This window comes from Ambystoma mexicanum, chromosome 6q (genome assembly GCF_040938575.1).
Source record: "Ambystoma mexicanum isolate Mex_15411 chromosome 6q, UKY_AmexF1_1, whole genome shotgun sequence".
NCBI classification, from domain to species: domain Eukaryota; kingdom Metazoa; phylum Chordata; class Amphibia; order Caudata; family Ambystomatidae; genus Ambystoma; species Ambystoma mexicanum.
The window spans coordinates 505,403,578-505,427,343 of NC_090937.1; the positions used below are offsets into that span (position 1 = coordinate 505,403,578).

The window sequence follows — 23,766 nt, forward strand, 5'->3', positions numbered from 1 at the left end:
TGGTAGCCTGTTAGTGTTTTAAAATATTCAGTGCACGTGGGTGAATGTTGTGACCATGACTAGCACCCTTTCATGTGTTAAAAAAATATTTGGCCATGCTTAATGCCACTTACTACTGTAATGAAATAATTGATGTCATCCGTGATGTGATCTCTGATGTCATTATAGTGGTCATATACTGTGCAACAGGGGACACAATGTGAAGGTGGTTTAAGCTGAATTTCAGGGGTTTTGTTGCATTAAGTTCTCAACTTAACGTCCCTTCTACTCAAGTTCTTTCCTTCTTGAATATATATATTCACTAACAAAAACATTGTTAAAGGGTTGTTATGGTTACAGGTAAAACCGAAAGACCCACAAAATTTTACAGTTATGGTAAGCTAAACAACCATAACTCGTGCCACCAGTGTGCACTGCAAGGACTAACACCCATGACATCAAAGATGGCATTACAAATCTCATGCATGACATCACATGTGCATTTACTTTTCATAGGAAGCCTCCTCAAGGGATTGTTATTGTAATAGTGGCAGAAAACTATAATAGAATTTTGGAAGAACTATCATGAGAGAAGTATGTCATGGAGGAATGCATTGCTATACACACCATAGTATTACACACTTTTTCAGTCTATATGAAGGTACTCATGTGCAAACGTAGCCATTGTCTGCACCATGGCTCATGGAAGTGTAACCTTCAAAATCTTTCCATGTTACATAGTGACAATATTAATGCATACATTTCAGAGTGTCCGGTACTGTGAAACATGCAAGAAAAAGCTACCATTGCCTTTATAACTACATATTTGCACTAGGGCTGTACCGAATAGCATATTTAGTATTCAGCCGAATACCGAATAGTTTGTCAACTATTCGGCCAGAGCAGAATAGTGAGCCGAATAGTGGTTTTTTTAAGAAAACATATTCTAGGGCATAATAAACAGCATTTCAATGAATAAACTAAGGAGGCATTATATTGCATGGGTACATATTTGTTAATTGGACACATCTCTGTAAGCTTATGACAAAAGACAAAAAAAAAATACAAACGTTCTGGGAAAAGCCCTCACTCCTAGTAAGAGTAACCACCTGTAAGGGGAAGGCTGTATTTTAGGAAAACAAGCCTTTCGACATTTTCAGCTAAGAGGCTACTGTGTTCAGAATAAATATCTCCAGCTGAACTGAACACTCTCTCCCTGTCCACACTGGTAGGAGGAGGTGCCAAGTACACACACGCAACTTTTGCCAACCATGGAAACCGAACACTGTTCATGTCCCACCACTCCAGTGGCTCTGCAGTTTTAGGGAGCAGCGGCTCTCTCAAAAAGACAGTGAGCTCAGTGTCCAGGGAACTTATTGACTGACTCACACCAGCCATGGACTGCTGAACAACACTGTCCCACAATGCCCATATGCCACATGGTGGAACACTCTTCTTGGGTGGTGGCTCGTCCTCTTGTGGGTCAGGGTCTGCAGGTTGCCCTTCAGGAGGGGAGGTCTGCTCACAGAGGGCTAAGGCAGTAGAGTGCATAGAACATTTCACATTGTTGGCCACAACATCATTGCTGAAAAATGTTAATTTGAACCGCGGATCGATGCCTGTCGCCACACAGTAGATGGGTATAGCCTCAATGTCTTTGAATCTTGCCTCTACAGCCTTCAATAACTCTGCTTACACTAGCTTCACACCAGTGTCCCTAACCTTGCCATAGCTCAGGTAAGCCCTTAAAGCTTTCACAGCAGGAACCACCAAGGAGATGCTTGATGCATGGGAGCAAAACTCCTTTGTGAGCACTGCAAAGGGTGCCAACAAAGATAAAACATTTTCTGCCAAAAGCCACTGGCAGGCAGAAAGATTTGACACTTTATCCTCCTCCGCACAGTACAAATTTACTGGCCGCCTCTGCCCTACCAGTCGCCCCAGCATCAAAAAGGACGAGTTCCAATGTGTTGACACATCTTGAATCAACTGCAATTCAGGCAACCCAAGATCTTTTTGCAGTGCGTGCAGGCGGGACGTGGCAGAACTAGAATGTTTGAAGTGGCCTACAAGTTTTCTTGCATGTGCCATCATGTCCGACACAGATCTTTGCACAAAAAGGCCATCATGGATGCAAAGCTGTAGGGTGTGAGCAAAACACCCCACACTAGCTAAGTCTGCTTCTCTGAAGGCCTTGAACATGTTAGCGGCATTATCCCGAAGAATGATGTGCACTTTGGAATGGCTAATTTGCCACTTTTCTAGAATTTCTTTGAATGCTAATCCTATTTTGGCACCAGTATGGCTTCCGCCTAAAGCCTCACACTGCAACAAAACTCCATGCCTTTTCATGTTGCTGGCCAACCAATGCCCTGTTAAGTTCATAAAAGATTTCACAGTGTTACCAGATGTCCAAATGTCCACAGTAAATGCAATTTTCTCAGCCCTCTGAACCTCTGAAGCAATAAACTGGCTCACTTTCTCATACAGGTCAGGGATGATGCGGTTGAAAAATATTTACCTGATGGTACTTTTTACCTAGGCTCCAATTTATGGAGTAAACGCACAAAACGGACATCCTCAACAACAGATATGGTTGCAAGTCTAGCGCTATTATTTTGCCAATACTGCGATGCACCGCATGTGCAACAGGGCTGTCCAGAGGCCACACTTGTTTTTGTCCAGACAATCTTTAATGGACAGCTGTGACAATGCCCTCTTGTGCTTTGCGGGAGACACATTGCTGTTGATTCTCCCAACAAATGCCTCTTTTTTCCTTTCATATTGGACATAGTCATTGTGATGTTTGGACCGCAGATGGTTGGTCATTGCTGATGTGTTGCACTGTCTCGAGTTTGCAGAACCATGAGACAAAACTGCAAGGCACACAGAACACACTGCCTTGAAGTTATCATCGATTTTAATGGTAAAGTAATCCCACACAGTGCTGGTTTTCCCCTTGGTGCTATTCATGCCGACAACGAAGGGGGTTCTACAGCTCTGGGAGAGGGATAGGGTTTCTGCTGGGCACGTCTCCTAGCTGTTGCTTGGGGCCTTTAGGTAAATCAGAAGCTCGTACTGGTGACAAAGAAATGTAAAGCAAAAGTCAAACTGAAGAGTACGTTTTGGCAGGGCAGTACCGAATGATGGCTCTGGGCTCAGAAGTGGTTTTGGGGTTCCCTTTAAAATTGTTTTTGAAAAGCCTTTTATCAAAATAACTATGTAAAAAACAAAATATGAATGACAAAAACCATGCTTGAAATTGCCAGGAGTTGAAGGAGCCATTATGTACATCCATTGACGGCCGCAAGCATAATACAGCAGTCTTTCATTTAATCAGGCATATGCACTGAGTGGTAACCTGCCACCTCAAGCTTTCCCTGAATAGTAAAACCCCCATAGTACTCACCAGGATTGTAGGCACTAAGCAGGCATCTGCATCAAGGTGGTGTAAGTCCGCCTCAGGGGTGAGATTCCTTGGTTGGTGATGTGTCTTTTCTGGGCTGTGGTATAACTAAAGTAAAGAAAAGGATTATGTTACTGCTAGACAAGGGTTGCAGAATTATGAAAATGCACAATTTTTCTACTCATCACATTTTGTCACAACATTGAGGGACAGGGGGTGGGGGGACATGGGAGAACATTGCGGGACAACAGTGGGGGTGGTGGGAACATGGGAGATCATCATGGGACAATGGAGGGGGTGGGGGACATGGGAGAACATTGCGGGACAACAGAGTGGGTGGGGGAACATGGGAGATCATCATGGGACAATGGAGCGGTGGGGGGACATGGGAGAACATTGCACACAACGGAGGGGGTGGGGGGACATGGGAGATCATCATGGGACAATGGAGGGGGTGGGGGACATGTGAGAACATTGCGGGACAACGAAGGGGTGGGGGGACATGGGAGAACATTGCGGGACAACAGAGGGGGTGGGAGAACATAGGAGAACATTGCGGGACAACAGAGGGGGTGGGGGAACATGGGAGAACATTGCGGGACAACGGAGGGGGTGGGGGGGACATGGGAGATCATCATGGGACAATGGAGGGCGTGGGGGGACATGGGAGATCATCATGGGACAATGGAGGGGATGGGGGACATGGGAGATCATCATGGGACAATGGAGGGGGTGGGGAGACATGGGAGATCATCATGGGACAAGGGAGGGGGTGGGGACATGGGAGAACATTGCGGGACAACGGAGGGGTGGGGGGACATGGGAGAACATTGTGGGACAACAGAGGGGGTGGGGGAAAATGGGAGAACATTGCGGGACAACAGAGCGGGTGAGGGGAACATGGGAGAACATTGCAGGACAACTAAGGGGATGGGGGACATGGGATATCATCATGGGACAATGGAGGGGGTGGGGGGACATGGGAGATCAACATGGGACAATGGAGGGTTGGGGGACTTGGGAGAACATTGCAGGACTACGGAGGGGTGGGGGACATGGGAGATCATGGGACAACGGAGGGGGTGGGGGACATGGGAGATCATCATGGGACAAGGGAGGGGGTGGGGGACATGGGAGAACATTGTGGGACAACAGATGGGGTGGGGGGAACATGGGAGAACATTGCGGGACAACAGAGGGGGTGGGGGGAACATGGGAGATCATTATGGGACAATGGAGGGGTGGGGGGACATGGGAGAACATTTCAGGACAACGGAGGGGGTGGGGAGACATGGGAGATCATCATGGGACAACGGAGGGGGTGGGGGACATGGGAGATCATCATGGGACAATGGAGGGGGTGGGGGACATGGGAGAACATTGCGGGACAACGGAGGGGGTCGGGGGGACATGGGAGAACATTGCGGGACAACAGAGGGGGTGGGGGGACATGGGAGAACATTGTCGGGCCACCGGTTTAGCACCGGTGGCACGACCATCATCAATATTATTGAGGTGAGGCCGCGGGGCTGCCTTGTGGCCCTGCGGCCTCACCATGCTGAAGGGGTTGGTGGAGCTCATTTGAATTCGAGGCCGCTGGGGTGGGCAAAGTGCCCCGGCTGCCTCGTGAGGCTGGGGAAATGTCAGGCCACCTGCTTTGCAGTGGTGGCCCGACTAACATCAACAATGTTATTGCGGTGAGGCACCCCCATGGCCTCACCGTGCTGAGGGGGTGGGGAGGGGCTCACTTACCTGTGGGTGATGTGGTCTCTCGGGGTCCGGGTGCTGCTGGCATCTGCTGGAGCCCGTCCGTTGGCATAGGAAGCGAGGGAAGGGAAGAACTGTTCCCTTCCCTAACTTCCTATTTCAACACGTTCTCAGTCTGTTTCCTCTGTGGTCAGGCTGCAGAAGCCAATAAGCAAACAGCTTATTTGGCTTATGCAGCCTGAACACTGTAAAACTTTCTATGATTGGCTGTCATCTCCCAAACAGGGAGAAGGCAGCTAATCATAGAAAGTGGACTTCGGCTTCGAGTCACTATACAGAAACTATTCTGCCAAAACCGGATAGCTGTATTTCAGCCAAACTTCGGCAGAATAGTGACTCGAAGCCGAAGTTCGGTACAGCCCTAATTTGCACTATTGCACAGAAACCACAAAGTAAGCATAATGCATAAAAACATGACCATATGCAAGGGACTTAAAGTAAGCTAAAAAGCAGCAGTATAACCAGAAACTGTTCATAACATAACTGACTATATTCATGCACAGAAACAAGTGCTGTGTTTTACTCTTTCCTCTTTCCCTCTATGTATATGTATCATTTAATGTGAGTGAACTGTTAAGAAAGGGGTGTAAGAACATATGAGAAGGTTGACATACACAAATATACGGCCTTTCAATTGTTTGTTCATGACTGTTAGTGAAGAAAAGCACCTGCCCTACTTAGGGTAGTGATCAAAACAGAGGGAGCAACACATGTGATGTCATGAGTGATGTCATGAATGAGATTTGTGATGCCATCTTTGATTTCATGGTTGTTAGTCCTTGCAGTGCACACTGGTGGCACGAGTTAAGGTTGTTTAGCTTACCATAACTTTCATATTGTGGGAGGCTTTCGGTTTTACCTGTAACCATAATGTCCCTGTAACAACGTTTTTCCATCGAATTTCATAGGTTTTTGCTAGTGCAACTTAACCATAAGGTCCCTTTAACAATGTTTTTGTTAGTGAATTTCATAGGTTTTTAGTAGGGTAAGCAGAACGTTGCTTTAGCATAGCGTTTTCTGTAAAGCGGATAAGTATTTGGTACAGCAACATAATCATAACATCCTTTTAACAATGGTTTGTTACTGATTCCTTGCCTGCCCTCATGATAAACGTGTGGAAAGGGCAAATTGTCTGGTGTATGTATGCATTTGTGCTACCCCTTAATTTTCCGAATAGAGTTGGTGTATTGTCCCATTTACAGATATACATAGTACATGTTCTTTAGTGTCTCAGGAGGCTCTCTTTTTCTGTTAACAGTGCGTGATAAATCTGTACCACTCACTACTGGCTGAGATAACTACAGATGAGCAATATGGACGTTTCCTAGGGACACTGCACCTAGTTGTCGTATGTGCAATCACACTGCAGCTATCCATAGGACTCCATTAGTGGCTGCATGTCTGCATATTCAAATGTTCTTGTAAGTAGTTGGGGAAGGGCACGTGTTTCCATTCAACACCTAGACCCATGCATAGGTCATCCACTGTATGCTGGTAACACCTCCCCTGTCACTAGCCCTACGGAATCATGCAGTAGGCTACCACATTGAAAGTACTGCTGCTAATTTCCTGGGTGGCTCTGCAGCCCTACCAATATGTGGCTAAAGTACTCCTAATTGCATAAGGGCCACTGGTAAACAAGGAACAGCAACCTGCAGTGTCACGTGGTCGTGGTAAATGTCACATTACTTTGATTGATCTGCTGCTTGCCTTTCCATGACCCGTTAAACAGACACATTGTGTGTGCACTCAGCAGTGTGACTGAAAGTATGAAGAGGTCGCCTGCCAGTCGTGCAGTTGAAGAAAACTTGTAACTGCAGGTGCGACAGTTTGTACTAAGTCTGAAAAATGGAAAAGCTAGTGCACCTTCCTCATGCACATACTAGTGCATGTAAAGGCAAATAGAAAAACAGCAGAATATGCAGAGCACAAACAACCTTAGTGGTGGTTAGAAAAGTGTGTTAGCTGCATGGTTGTGTTTTGTCAACTGAAGATTATGATGGAAGTAGTGCAGTGCTTTTTTCCTACTGCCAAGGTGTTTTTCTCATGTATACCCCTTAGAATAGTGTGAAAGTATTCCAATGATTCCTGTCGTCAGCCAGAGGACAGAAGGGGTCTCATCAACAGAAGCATGTGTGACTTCTTAAGTGCTGCTGGGATGTTCTACTGTGAGAATGAGAACATTGGTTTGCGATACATACACCTTATCACGACAAATGGCATGTCTGTCATACAGTTGCAATGAATTGTTGTTTCGTAATCTACACACTGCACTGAAGAGCCTATTGTTAGAATGTGAGCTAACGTTGAAAACACAAATTTCCGTATGAAAACAGCAAAAACAGTGTTTCTACGAAGCACCTTTAAAAAATAAAAATAAATAAATAAAAAACACAAAACAAGACCCAAAAGGTTGTTTTCAGAGCCACCACAACTAACGACGTCTGTTCCCTTGGTTCAAAGTTATTCCCCCACTCCCGCGTGTGCCCAGCATGAAAAGTACACCAATATCCCGATAGTTGCAGGGTGGTATGTGTTACATATGCCCCTTTTGCAGATGATGCTCATAGAAATGGACCTGCAGAGACTACGGGATTGGGTAACACAGTTTGTGGGTCTGTGGTGTATGGACAGACCGTGCTACACAGTGTATTTGTGGACAGAACTGCACAAGATGAGGCTATGACTGTGTGTTTCATGAGGCACAGCGTGCAGGCAATTCTGATATACATTGACTAAAAGTGAATGGAAACACTGCACAGTGGCTACTCATTTTGCAATCTATGATGTGACTGTGTAGTGCTATGGAGTAGCTACAATGAAGTGTGCAAATTTGGTTTCTCTGTGTGACACTTTGGTGGCAAGCAATCATGCTGATATTATCACTGTTGATTGTGCAGGGAAAATTGCACAACGTGTTACATGAGTTTTAGCACCGTAGTCCTAATTACCTGTAGTGTTCCCAAAGGTTACTGCAGGTGATTCTGCCTAACATTGGGCAAAAGCCATAGTCCCATTTCTATTGGCTAGCATGCTCACAAGCACAGAATGCGCCCAAATAAAGCAGGAGGCGTCCTTGTCCTATTGGCGTGCTTTCCCCTGACGCACACCCTGAGCAGCACCTGATAGGACAATCGCTACAGTCCCATTTCCATAGGCTAGCATGGTGAGGCGCGTCAAATGTGGCATGTGTGGGTCCCCAAGTACGTGGAGGGCCGGTCCCCAGTGCAGCAGGAGTCACTCTTCCTATTGCCGCACATAAGCAACTCATTGGACAATCGCCTCAGTTCCATTTTCGTGGCCGCCAGCTGCAAAATCCCTGCATGTGACTTTTGTTCTGTGCGCGGGAGTGGGGGAATATCTTGCAACCAGGGCAGGGGGAGTTTGTATTAAGAGTCTGTTTTTTTTGTGTGCAGATCCTTCTACAAAACACATTTTTTTGTCTTTTTTAGTAGCTTTTGTGTTTTCTACTACGCACATTAGTTCAGTAAACTCTTTCACTGCATCCTGTAGATGAGCAAACACAACTGCATTGCCAATGGATGACAACAAAATGCCATTTTCTTGGAAAAACTCTGCATTTCCACAACTAATGAGGTCATTGTTGCAGAAGAACATTCCACGATCAGACAAAAAAGTATACATGCTTCTGTTGATGAGACACCTTCCTTCGTCTGGCTTGGAACAACATCCATGAGCAGTAGGCCATACTCATTGCGGTATTATAGATGAGAAAAGCAATTTGGCAGTTTGAAAAAGCATCCTCCCGACATCCAGAAACTCCTCACTCTACGGAACAAATGTAAGCAAGGCATGTAACCCATATGCATGCCGCTGTAATGAATTCCTACTACTACATCTACTACTGGAAACGTGGCGAGGTCTTTGCAAAGTGCATGCATACCGAAGAATTGGCACTCATACACAGCGTTCCACAATGCATCCACTCCTTCCAAACCAAAATTGCAGTCAAAGTTTCTTTATAGGGCATAGTTGTGCAGATCTATTACAAAGGGGTCACCTACAGTCAACACAATGTGTTTCGCTATGTCAGCCTCCCTCAGTACGCACAGTATAATATGTAACCGTTTCACCTTCCCTTCCTGTTAACCACACCCACACTACCTGATTGGCTAAGCCCCACACTGCCATGGCAATTGGGAAATGTGCTGTAAAGGATAGATTTTGGCCCGTGCGCCTCCCAAAGTAGTGTGTGGGCCGCACCCCTGTAAAACTGTAGCAGTCTTTCTTCTCTTTGCACTCTACTTCATTGGGTTACTGGTAAATGGACACAAACGCATCCACTAATCGCATTAAAGCCACCATCATCGAACACTGTCACTCCTGTACAACACTTGAAATGTACCATTACACATTTAGAGTACAAATGGTGTGCTATTCCAAAGCACGTCGACTACAAAGTTCAATGAAAGTATGCACAATTTCTCCATCTGCATACATTCACATAGCCACCCAGGATGTGGCACATTCAATCCTGAAAGTACTGCGTAATCCACTACCTTTTCATGATAGTGAAGGTCGGGGGTGTGTGTTATAAACAATATGAAACTGGGTAAGGGATTCAGTCTTTCAGCGTATTAGTATAAAGGTTTTTCTTTTTCTTTTTGTATTTTCTCTTTATAGGCGCTTCTGTTTGCCTTTCCACACATTTTTACAACATTCTGGTCAATGATTCTTGCACAGTGTAAAAGAAAATGGCATTGCCAATGGCGCTGAAATAAATGCCATTTCTACGGAAACACTGCATATTTTGCGACCTCATGATCTCCTAGCGGGCGGAGAACATGCCAGCAGTCTGCATTAACTGATGCATAATTCTGTTTATAACACACCTTCCGACCTCTGGCTGGGGACAATTTACACCGTCATGGACCCACACTGCTCTTGTTGTTATGCATTAGAAAACCAACTTGGCAGTAGGAAAAATTTGTATCATTGCGGTCAGCAACCTCTTCAATCATCCACACGACATGTAACCCAAATGTACACTTACATAGTGCACCACGACACAGTCCACATTCGTGACAGATGCCACATATCTGCAAAGGCGAACCATCCCGCTGAAACTGCAGTCACCCTGACATGCCCAGAAAGCATCCACTCCTTCCAACCCAAAATTTCTAGCAACGCCTCTTTGCACGTAATACCTGTGCAGATGGCACACAAAGGTATCACTGACAATGAGCACTGTGCGTCTCTCCTTGTCAACCACCCTCACGACACAGTATTGTGACTAATAGGCACTGCTGCTTCCTATGAACCATGCCCTAAACTCCTAATTGCCTATTTCCCACAATTCCATTTCCATTTCCATTTCCACCCTGCTCATAATGGGAGGATGTGCAGGTGCGCTTTCCCATCTACATTGAAGGCCGCAGCACAGTAAAGCTCTGACAATACTTCTTCCCTTTGCACGGTCACTTTTTGCAGCCCTCCCCCAGTTGGGTGCTGTCACATTTCAAAACGTGCATGCATCAAATACATACAAAACCTGTGCATTGCACATTGTCATTTCTATACACCACTCCTTATTTACCACTAAACACTCTCAGTACATGTTCCGCCCACAAGAAACTTCTGATAAAGAATGCACTATTGCAGCATCCATAAACATCCTAGCATGCCCTCAGCACACCTTTGGCTATGCACACAACATTGCAACCCTTTCCACACCCACCACAACACTATATATCCAAGGAATCAGATATGTGTGTACCTAAACGTATGCACAAATGTTACATACATAGCAGCAGTTCTACCCAACTCCCCCAAACCATAAAACACCCATTCACGAAAACGTGTCACACTTAGCAGAAGCCACATAGCGCAGCCTGCACCACCCCTATGCACTACCATTCACACGCTATTGTCACTGCCAACCTATGCAAAGCACCTTCATAACATTGGGCATACTTCAATAAATCTGCACACAGCATTGTAACCAACCACATATAAGATGCCCTTCAACCATACCCACTTCCATACTCGCATTACGTACGCACTGCACCCTGCGGCCATACTACACAACTTCACACTGCGCCATCTCCTGCCGCACACCAAGTACTGTAGCATGTTCCAACTATCACCACAATCAGAGAATGCCCAATACATGCTTTGCAACTCACTTGTGCTGCTGTAGCACGTCGACAATGTACTCCACAAGCATTCTCCAAAGATCACTAACCTGTGTCTCATTCACTGCCAAACCTGTATTGCTCCAGTGGGTCTGCTCCTTGCACATATTCCCCCCATTGTAATACAATAATACATATCAGCATATCACCAACTACCTCTATGCACATATGCACCACTGGCACCATCACTCCTAACCAACCTCAACACCACAACAGACATGCACATCACTACATACAACTGTTGCCATAATGTATAAACAATTCACTGTCTCCGGCACCCCTACACCCTTTCATTCACATACTATCGTCTTACCCACTTCCACTCAGAAAGGATTGTTTCACTGCCAACGTCACCACAACATGTTTACAACATTGCCCATACTGCAAGCATTGTGCACACAGCACCCTATAGAAGCACATATAAGCTGCCCTTCAACCACACCATGTAAAATACTGACAGTATACAAGAATTGCACCCAGTGCCCACACAGCACGACTTTTCACTGCAGCATCTCCAACCACAGGGCACCGCCATAGAGATGTGCAGTAACAAATTGTTACCATAATGTACAAACAAGACACTCTCCTGCAGCCCAGAGCACTTTCAATCACAAACTATGGGTGTACCCACTACCATTCACAAAGTATTGTGCCACTGTCACCCTACCCACAATCTGTTTGCAACAGTGCCCTATAATGGCTTAAATGTGCTCCTCAACCATTCCTTACATGTCACCACCCTTTAACTGATGCACATTGAAAAATGCATTACTGTTGTGCTTGTCCTCAAGGCCTAGGCTCTTGAATGCACGGCCTACGGCCTATGGCCTTAGGCCATGCATCCAATAGTCTAGGCCTTGACCACACACACAGCAATGTAATGCCACCATGCATGTCTCCATATCAGTGACTGTGACAATCCACATAGACACCACTGCCACCAACACTCCAACCCAACCTGTACACTGCCATGATGCTACGCAGCAACAAATGGCAACAGTTAACATAATGGCCATGTGGACAACTACCATTTTGCACAGATGTGCCACACATAGGTAGCAGCACTTCACCCCAACTCCCCCACACCATAAAACACCCAATCTCGAACACAGGTCACTCTTACCAGAATGCACAAACATACCACATCCTCCAACAACTCTCCCCACACCCATTTACAAAGTATTGAGTCACTAACCACAACATTTTCACAACATGCAGCCTACTTCAACAATTCTGCACACCGCTTAGGCCTTGAACACATCTACAGCAATGGAATGCCACCATGCATTTCACCATTACACCAACTACGACCATCCACATACACACCACTGCCCCCAGCAGTCCTACCCAACCTGCGGATCACCATGTAGTTATGCAGCAACACATTGCAACAGTTAACACAATGTAGAAAGAAAACAAACACTCTCTCCTGCACCCCTATACACTTTCATTCGCATACTATGGGCGTACCCACTCCCATTCACAAAGTACTGTGTCACTGCCATTCTACCAACATTCAGTTTGCAGCACTAACGTTACTGCAAACAATCTGCAAACACTGCGCTATGCAAGAAACACCCTGTGCCCGAGGCACATGTCTATGTTGCAGCCCTACGCTCCTCAGTGCATGCTCTACAGCCTACAGGCTTTGGCATGCACCCAATAGTGTTATCCTTTCAAAGACCGAATGCACCTTCAATCACCCATGCATGCCTCCACGTGCCCAACTACACCATTCCATCCACAGCGCACCGCCACCTGCGCTCCCACTCAACCTATGTCCTGTGCAATTCCCTCCCCATCTGCAAATGACCTGCCACCACTCACCACGAAAAGAGTTCACCGCAAATAGGTTGCGGCAGACGCTATGGGACCATTAAGACAGCTTCCTCCAATCACCACAGAAAATACTAGCCTACATATGTCACGTGAACCACTTCTCACTCCCCCATCCTTTCCTTCCCTTATTGCTGTCAACACAATGCGCACGGTACATTTTTCAGATCCTTCCACCGCCGCACTGTCCTCCGATACACCATTGCGGCTTTTCCTAAAAAATGTTGACGCACAGCATGCTTCCCTCCAGCCTTTACAGGAGCCTTGAACTTTTTTCTGTGAAAGAGGTGTCCATGACCTGAAAACCATAGACGTTCTTTTTACCCACCGTATTATGCTGATTGCCGGGATGAGAGCTGCCTCATATGTAACTCTTACTTGCTACGGTACTATGCTCAGTGAAACCCTTGTCTACCAGGGTAATACAAGTCGGACAATAACAGTATTTGTCAGGTGGTTGTCAGGGGATGAGTACAGATGCCACAATACCTGAACTTTTCTTCCAGAAGTCTATCCCAATATCTCCAACCTACCTCATACGCCTCCCCCATAGCGCACAGAAGCACAGACCAAAAGTCAGTACCTCCCACCTGCAAGTATCACCGTCACCTGATATTGAGGCTGCACCATAACTTAGGTTTTAGACTATCGCTCAAACCCTGCAGGGGATCTTCATGGGAGTCAATGACATGAGGAGCCGGAAAGATAACATGCACTATGTACATTCCTTAAGTGTCCCAGAATCAGGATGCACCACCCCTTCACCTAAAACAGGGTGTTGCTGCTTCAGTAAAGTGAAGGGAAACCTGAAGACATTGCAACTGAAGGAGATGGGAGGCTGTTGATCTTGAATTTGTGAAATCTTTTGCTCTTTACTAGATACTAATCTTGCTACAGTTCATTGCAAAGCTCTACCTACATGCTAAACACATCAGTAAAACATTTGAAGGCTGCCTTTTAACATCACGTGCAGGCAATGACCTACGAATTGAAGGTCTAATAAAAGAAATATATATATATCTCAAACAAGTATGCAATATGTTTCTAGTTTTTGGGCATAATGGAGATCGAGTAACGGGTGAGCACATCACGCATGGACTGCACGTAGATAGGATGGGGCGCTTCATGGCTTATCGCCTGCACAAGTTGTGAACCTTCTCCACTTAGGGTATCGTGGAGTCATGTAGATAACACCCACACCATTAACAGATGGAAAGGGGTTGGAAAATGGTGGTCTCATGACTGCATTCTTGCTATTATGTGTACTTTTACATGATTTCCTATGCGTTCTAGAACGGGAGTCAAAATTATGTTTCATTTGTTTTGAAGGAAGTTCAAGCAACACAATGACATTTCCTTTGGGCAAGGGGTTCCATATTGATTGCCTGGTCAGTTTAAAATATTCTCACAATAGCTTAAAACCCTGTCTATTTCTAGGAAGATCCAAGAAACTTGAGCCATGTCTCATTTTGCTCTGCTCGATGTAATTATATTCACACATGTATCATATGTTCAATATTTGTACGATCAATTGGGTTTTCTCCACCACCACTATACATATAATACATCACCTTTTATGTGACTTACCTTTGAACCTGGCATGTGTGGTGAAAAGGGGTTTTCAGACGTAGCATCACATTCCTTACAGGAATCTAGATTGTCTATTACAATTAGAAGCAGCAGACATGCTTTCTAACACTGCCTCCTTATTAATTATGCACATTTCCCACCCCTCTCATTCAGACATCCAGTCAGTTGGCATGAGATGCTATAACTGCAGCATTTCAGCAACTCTTGGCATATGATTAGAGCCCCTACACATTTCGGGATGCAATTTACACATGCTATATTATGTTGGAGAATTTCATACCGTGCTCCGCTGCCATTTGCATGATCAATGAATGCTCTGTATGATCTGAAATGGACCGGGTGTAGGTTTACCTAGTGGGCACAAAATGGGGAAAATGCAGTATTGTGCATTGTTCAGTTTGGAAGTTCCTAAATAACACCCACATACTGTTTGGGGGTCTGTTTCTAGGAGGTTCACGTTGAGGGAGTGTGTGCTTCTGTGTACAGATGGGAGCCTTGTGTGCAGGTTGTACTAACATGTTTTGGTCAGGACTCTGATATGTAAGTTGGATGGAGAGGGATAGCAGTCTGCTATAGGATGTCTGTTGTGTACTGGAATGTAGCATTTGAGCATGTTAGTGCAGGAAGCAGTCTGAGAAAGAATGTAAAAGACATACGTGGACTGAAGTCCCCCTAGTTGTAGATGGGAAGGTCCCAGGCCCCAGAAAGCCTTGTGAACTATGCAGAGGGTCTTGAACTTGATCATCGCAGCCATGGGGAGCCAGTGGAGAGATGCAGTCCCTGGGCTTGATGCCAAGGATAAGTCTCACATTTGACATGTATGAGATATATCAGTTTCCAGTGTTTCGAATCTTCTATGTTCACGTTTTTTTCCAAAATGCAAAAAATGTCCTTATGTCATAAAAACGCCCCTGCCTGTTTGCTCACAGATGATTTTCAAAATAAAATATAATTTCCATGGTTTTCTTTTAGGCGCACTTTCTTACGCTGAACTAGGAACATGTATACAGAAATCTGGCGGACATTACACATACATCCTGGAAGCTTTTGGCCCATTGCCTGCTTTCGTAAGAGTGTGGGTGGAACTTCTTGTTATCAGGTAAGCATGAGATTTGCACATTCTTGTTTGCACCTGTGCCAGACCACTGAAACAAAAAAGAAAATTGCAACCTATTTCGGAAATGCAAAACAACGGCTATAATCGTAAAATATTTCATGGGCCTCTTGAATATTCTGTTTTAAAAATAATTTGACAGTTGAAGTAGGTAGACATTGATCTGCCAGGCGACCTGTGAAACCAGTCTTTGTTACATTCATCGTTGTGTACCCTATTACAAAGGGCAATATTGTCTAGTCATGGCTGCATCACAAAATTATATCGCAGGCTGGGACAAGTGCAGGGGCGTTGCTAGAGGGGGTTAAGGGGGGGTATAGCCCCTGATCTTTTGGTTGTAGCCCCGGATAGAATCTCAGGAGCTACAGCCAAAAGACTAGTTAGCCCCCAGTCCCAACAGTTCCGACATCAGCTTAGCCCCAGGTCTTTTCCAGACCTAGCAACTCCCCTGGACAAGTGGTTTTGACTTTTGCAACTCCGGCCTAGCAAGTCTTGGCATGTGCGAGTCAAATGGATGATTCACCAAAAGTGGGCTTTCACTCCAATACATAGTAAAGTCCTAAGTCCACATACAGGATTGGTCATTCTTCGAGCCTTCTGCTAAAGGCCAATATGTGACTTATTTCTTTTTAATTATTGGACAATTGTATTACGACTATTTACAAGTGTTTCCAGGCACAACAAGGCAAACAAAGGGGAGGGGAGACATAGGGAAAAAAAACAGTAAAGGTCGTACTAGGTCTTGTGACATGATTACTGTGCATGTGCAGACTAGACGTGCAGGGGAGGGTGGAAGAAGGTGGCAAGGCAGGGGAGGGAGCATGGGGAGGGTAGTGCCAGGGGGCGTGGTGCAGGGGGCTGCGCAAGTGATGAGGGGAGCAACGCAGGGCAAGTGCAGAGGAAATAGGAAATGAACAAGTGCAGAGGACCAGATTCAGGCTAATCCGGGAAGCCTGAATCTGGTTCCAGTGGGGCAAATGTTGGTAGGGATTCTAAACGGGGACTGGTCTAGGAGGGCCTAGCCGCTGTAAGACTAACAAGGGGCCAAGCACCAGTCCTGCTGACAGGCTGATATGTGACTCCCTAGCATAAAGACCACATTTGTAATCGAGTAGGGTGCCAGTGAATAACTGTATGGAATGTTTAAAGGTTATTCAGACTCTATAAACCAATTTAATGATGAAGAATGATGGTGCTGATTGTGAATGAGTGAATGTGATTGTATGGTAGAGTGTAATGAGTCATGGATGATTCATGTTGAAACAGAAATATGTATTGATTTTATGAGTATATAGTGTGATTTCTTTGCAATCAGACATTGTGTAATACATTTGATATGTTTGTAAGAATTTGGTGAATAAGTGTCTTTCCAACCTCCCAGCTATGGTCCATTTTTGTTTTCTGACTTTAATCTTACCTGGAGGACCAGTAGCTTAACAGGTACCCTTGTTTTTTTAACAAGTCTAAGGGTGCCAGGGAGGCCATTTCAGAGGGGTGCTCCTGCCGAGGAAAGGGATCTACCTCCCACTCTCTGCTTGGAGAAGTGTCTGTCCTGCAACCAGTAGGAGCTAGAGGACCGAAGAACTCTAGCAGGGAGGTATTTATGGAGAGAAAGCTGGATGTAGAGAGGTCCCAAGCCCCAGACAGCCTTTTGGAGGATGCAAAGGTTCTTGAATTTGATCCTTGCGGTCACCGGGAGCTAGTGGATCAATTTTGGGGCTGGAGAGATGCGTTCCTGGGCTTGAGGCCAAGGATAAGTCTTATTTCTGTGCAGTGTCAAACTTAAATTCCTTCATTTGCATGAAGTGGCAGGGAGGTTAAGAAGGCAGTGATGTACAGGAAGAACCAACACAGTCGAAAAATGCACCTCACCTTCTGTATATATGTATATATATATATACTACTGAGGTCATCAGCATTAGAGTGTTCCGATCCAGGCTTGTGTTGGATGTCCAAATTCAAATGCAGCGGACAAGAGATGTGAAGAGTGGAAGGAATGATTGCTTGCTGATGCCTGCTAATGACTGAAGTCTGCTGGTAACAAGGAAGCGTTGCCTGAGACTGACCAAGCATGTGCAAGCATCTATGAAGTATTACCCTGGAAAGTGAAAAGGAGGGAAAGCATCATTTACCTTCACAGGGAATGCTGAAAGGCCCTCAGTTTGTTTAATTTGTCAATGCTGTTTGCAGAATCCAGAATTTATGGTCTGAGCCACAATGAGCCGGTCAAGCCACAGGTCATCTACCATTGCATGAAGCTGCTGACACTGCTTCCCTGAATCTTGTTGTGTTATGAAGTAGAAGCCACTCGCCACTGACCCCCATAAATTTGAGGCCGATTTGCCACTCAGAACTATAAAGACTGAATCCCAAGCCTTTTTACCTTCATTCAAATAACCCATAGAATGATTGCACGACACCATTTGGAACCACAACTTCCTACAACTGGACACAATTGAACTCTTTTAGCTGACCATGGACATGGTCTCACACACACAGGCACTGAAACCCAGTCTAACCATTTACTGCTTCGTCCCCTGGCTCGCACCACTGCAAAATAATTACAAAGGCTGGCTCAATGCTGAGGATCACCATAAACGACTAACATAAAGTTACAAATTGATTATAGATTAAAAAGGCTTCCACAGGTTCTTCTCCCCTTACCTTTATTCATTGGGGTCTAGAGACAGTTGGGGCCCAAGTACCTTTTAAAGCACTCTGAAATTAATAATGTTGCATTTCTGCATTGCTGATGGTTTTTCCTACCTCCTGTCATTTTTACTCTTGACATCAGCATTTGTTCATATACATAATTTATGATTGCCTTGACCATTGCATTTGCCTTACAAAAGTATGTTTAAGTGTTTTAACCACTTGTCTGTTTCTAGGTAATGTTTCTATAGTTTAAAAGAGTCCTGTATGAACAGTCATTGTTATGTTGGTACCACTGTGCTATAGTTGTTTGGATGCTTTCCTACTGGTTCAAATATGCCCAATGAATATAGCCTCCCCTCCGCCCATGCTACATTTAGAGTTTATGGTGATAGATTATTTGGGTGTCTGTCTCATCTTTATGACTGTATCACAGTTGCACTATTCGTAGTGTGGTGTGGAGCATAATATAATACTTAGAATCCATTGCTCCACACAATTGCTGGGCAATGCTCATTTTATCACAGATGAGGGTGGCACACTGAGATTGAAGGTGAAGGTGGGTGACATCATCGGATTCTAAGAAAAGGTGTATGAATCTGCATTCTTATTAGAGGCCACAGAACATGAAATGAGGGATTGAAGCGTATGTGTAATGAAGCATCAATGAGGGATCATTGTCAATGAGATCAAGGAGTTACGTGAAGAAATGTGAAACCTTGACGGTGATTACGGGATAGAATGGCAGGGGTGGTTTGGAATTTCTATGTGCACAGCAAAAAAAGTGTTTTATATTTTTGATGACATGAAAAATGCAAGAAGTTTCTTTTTTCTTTACTTTTTTCTATTGTATATGGTTATAAATAAACATTTTGCATTTCAATCAACATTAAATTACATTTCACATATTTGAAATAGCATGAGAATAAATACAATTTAATCATACGATCAATTATATCTACATCTTTAAAACTCTGAGTGAGAACTAAATAAACACTGAGCTCTTAATAATGCTTAAATAAGTATATATATATATATATATATATATATATATATATATATATATATATATATATATATATATATAAAGTGCATGGTGCCTAACATCTCCTGAATAAGCACAACATCCTACTACTAGTACAGCTTTTACCAGAAGACAAGGAACCTTTATAACAGTTAGCCACAAATTCACTTTTACTCAAGCAGTGCACACTTTTAGTTGTTTTTGTTTATACGGTATACAGTTACCCACCAATGTACCTTCCCAGCATATTTACGTATATGCCTTTGCATACTACGTCACCATTCCATACTTATAACTATTTCATAATTCTTCAAAGCTTAAAACAATTTACGTTTTTCCAAAAATCTGATGGCAGCTAAACAAAATGGTAGTGGTTTACCCTCCAGTAAACATTGCCTCAATATTTCTGATTCAATAAATTACAGGCTATGTACAAAGCTTTTAAGATATAGAATGAATAATGACATTAAAACCGGGCAATACATTATCAAATGCTTAAGATTTTTAATTTCATTCACGTCATTACAGTACAAGGCCACACCCTTTTGCAATCAATTTTGTGTATGTATAGTTTCTTTCATTTGCAATATATTTTATCGAAATCTCATAACGTTAGTGCAGTATTTTTCATTAGGACACTTCAGCAATTAGGTTTACACAGTCGCCACACTTTTGTGCTCCCCAAATGAGTGAAAAGAGAGTATCTTTTCGGTCGAGTAGGTTGCAAACCAATCATTCAGAGTCAATGCTGTTTTGGTCCTATTAGGAATGAATAGCAAGACCTAATTTGAAGGATCTAAATCGGAGATTATTGTATGCACTTGTTTACAAAAGCCATGTTGCCAGTGGTTTTAATGGCTATAACATTCAAATCTGTATACAATGAATTTGGTGGAGGAAGTATAATTTTTGTATAAAGGAGTGGTCTTTCCATATGATCCTACTTTTCAAGTACTGCAATTGAAGCTATTGTGTATTACTACTAGAGGTATGTAATTCCGTAAGAAAAGTGTTTGCCTCCAAATTAAATTCTCCATATTTTGCCATTTTTGTTCAAGGATCCAGAACGGCAGAATTTACCAGCTGTTTGTTAGCTTACGCAGGACTATGCATATATAAATTTAATTATTGGAAGTAAGGAGAATCTCACACATTTCGTATGTACTTTTATCATTTGGGCAGCCGGCATCACCATTTGTCTTTTTAAATAATCCATTGCATAACTTTTATTTGGAACTGCAGCTAGTGGAAAGCCCAGATACACAAGATTGTCCACGGTTTCAAGTTTGACATTTCCTATTATCCATGAATAATTGTTTTTTTTTTTCAACCCAGAGAACCTTATAATATGTATCTTAGTGGGGCGGATGCTGAATAAATGCTTCCCATATAATCACAAAAGGTTCAGAATTATTCAACCTAACTTGAATTTCTGTGTCAGTGTTAAGAGAAACAAAAATGCTTAATAGGCCTTCTGGAATTCCCCATGTCACTAACTTTGAGCACCACAGATTCCTATCCACCAAGTCAAATGAGAATGACATAAGGCCAACATGTAGATTCTTACTGAACATTTGCTTCATATATTGTGTATATATTTCTCTGGAAACCGGAAACCGGGTGGATGTTTTTTTAAACAACCAGTACTAGAGGCCCAGCACTCGAGCTCCTTTAATATCAAGGTTGCAAAGAGCTTACTGCCTATGTCAAGGCGCGTAATTGGTGTATTGTTTCTTGATTCAATTGTATTCACCTTTTTGAATATCAAAGGTGTCCCATTCAGGTGAACAATCTGCTTGAATAATATAAAAAGGGTGGATGCCCAGATTACAGGAGCCTGCTTAAATAACATGGTGGGTAAATGGTTAGGGCCCGCGGCTCTGGATCCACTGTTAATTATGTATTCTATGTCATCTAGCTCAAAATTCAGACACCATTCGGTATTCAAATCAACAATGCCTTCGCTCTCATACGTTCTTTTCACTCAATAAAGATCTGCAAACAAGGTCATCCATACATCTTCCACTATATGATCTTTTTGCCTATCTAACTACTGCTTTTCTAGAGCATTTATCACAGTGGTTTCAGATTGTCCTGCAACTATTGTTACCATTCATTCCCCATCTCTTTGGAGGAGCAAATGGTAATGCTGCCTATACAACCTTATATTTTTGTGGGTCTTTATTTACCAGTCTCTTTGTAATAGATGAGTCAGGACACTTACTTTTGATATTTCTAACTCTGTTTCGTTAGTTCTTTTAATCATAAACTTCCGGCTATGTGTAAAAGAACATCCATTTCATTTGTTAATTAAAATGTCCGATGTTTGTGTCATTCCATTTTATACGATTGTTCCAACAATTTACAGTCAATGAGGTTGGACCACCAATCATGGACATTTCAACAGGTAAGTCAAAAGAGGATACTAATATGTAATGATTACTCAGGGTGGTATCCCTAACTCTGAAATTTAGAAATCTATTGTAGCACTCCAATGAAAAAAAAAACGTATATCTAATATCGAGGAAGCATCACCTGTATGCCTTTATGTTTCATCTGGAAATCACTTCGAACAAATGTAAACCCCAAGATTCTAATGTTCTACTCCTCAATCTTCAATTCCGTTCTTTCATAGTTTGGTATAAAGGTTCATTGTTAAAATCAAAATCACTGTGAATACTGAGGCCTTGTTCACCAGTTGAATTCAAGCCACGGGCGACTATAATATGCCCAGTTTTACCCTTGATATAACAAGGATAATCTTATCCAAGAGTATGTTGAGTTCTAAATGACCTGACTTGCAGTAAATGTTCAAAAACAGATATTCTACAGTGACATTTACTTAATGGGAGAGAAAAACAAGCATAGCACCCCACTGAATGTCACAGTGCTGGACTACTTTGAAATCTTCATCATTCCTTAAGGTGGTAATAAAACAGCCTGACAGTCATCCAGCTGGCCCTTTCATCGCTGGATAAAAAAACAATATAATAACCATCTAGGCTAACGTGTGAGTTTTTAGAAAAATGCATAACTCAACATTATTTGGTAGTTGCCTATATCAACACGTGCTCCAAGAAATAATTGTTACTAGCTCACAGTTACTTAAGACAGCAATTTGTGCCCTTTAGTATTATAGTGGAACTTTTACTTTTAAGGGCTGATGCAAGCCAAGACCAGTCTGTATCAACTGACAATTGATATCTCTGTGGTTTTGTATAACTCACTACTCTTGATCCACCCTGACAACTCGAGTGGTAATAATTAAGTATTCCATATCCTGTGTGTGCGATATGTCCATTTTATTGTGCCCCTTGGCACTATTAATCATTTCTCTGTCTTTCTTCTTTCTCTTTTTCCCTTTTTTCCTCTTCCTGTTTGTGTTGTCTTTTGTACTTGTATATGTGTATTTGTTGCATATAGTTATTATGCTAGAATGCACAAAATATGGCATTTACAATGTACTGTAATTTTGATTATTACTGCTTAGTATGAGACGTTGTGTACTTTTTATGAAAATGTTGTTGTTCATTGGAAACTTAATAAAATGTTTCTGAAAAAATCATAGAAGACTCACAAGGTACAAGGTTTCATCCCAGTGTTCTCAGAGGATTTGCCTCATTGATTAAACTTCATATGCAGTTACACAATAACTTCTGGTGGGGTCAGAAATTCCATGAGTCCTATATCATTTGAAGAAATAAGTTCTTAAGTTTGGACTTTCATATAATAACACCAATATGTTAGTCTTGGTGAATGCAGAGACGATGCGACAGAGTAGTCTGGAGGCCTCCAGCCTTTCATACTGTCAAGTCTTTTGAATTTGTTTTTATTGGAGAACTGTATGGGACCATTCCTTAAATTCAAACCCACTGCACCCATGGATTTCTGAGTATAGGCAGATGTTTGTTTGCAGGTCTTTTCATGTGGCATAAGGCCTCTCCACATCCCATCTCTCTCTTATCCGCATTGAACAGTATCACGTCCGGATTCTGGGTGACCACTATATAAGATCAGATTGTGTCCATTTTGAACTCTTCTAACTGCCTGTCATTAGATAAGGCCACCCGGATAGACCTGAAGTGTATGCATATGTCGATTTATACATCAATGTGGATTCCGTTCATTTAGTTTTTGTTTTAGGTTTATTTTCAGTCTTAACTTTATCAAGCTGTTCATAGTCAAGAAAGTTTATTTTCTTCCTAAATTATGCAACATCTTTCATGGTGATTTCTTGTTGGTA

The 23,766-nt window shown here is 43.2% G+C and overlaps 1 protein-coding gene across 1 annotated transcript in view; it reads left to right on the forward strand.

The window, feature by feature from the left end:
* SLC7A11 (solute carrier family 7 member 11) overlaps positions 1–23,766 on the forward strand; it is a 1,087,616-nt gene that overhangs the window by 99,941 nt on the left and 963,909 nt on the right. The window contains exon 2 of the mRNA XM_069631050.1: positions 15,706–15,832. Within this exon, the coding sequence (XP_069487151.1) occupies positions 15,706–15,832 (127 nt within the window). The remainder of the gene's footprint in view (positions 1–15,705; positions 15,833–23,766) is intronic.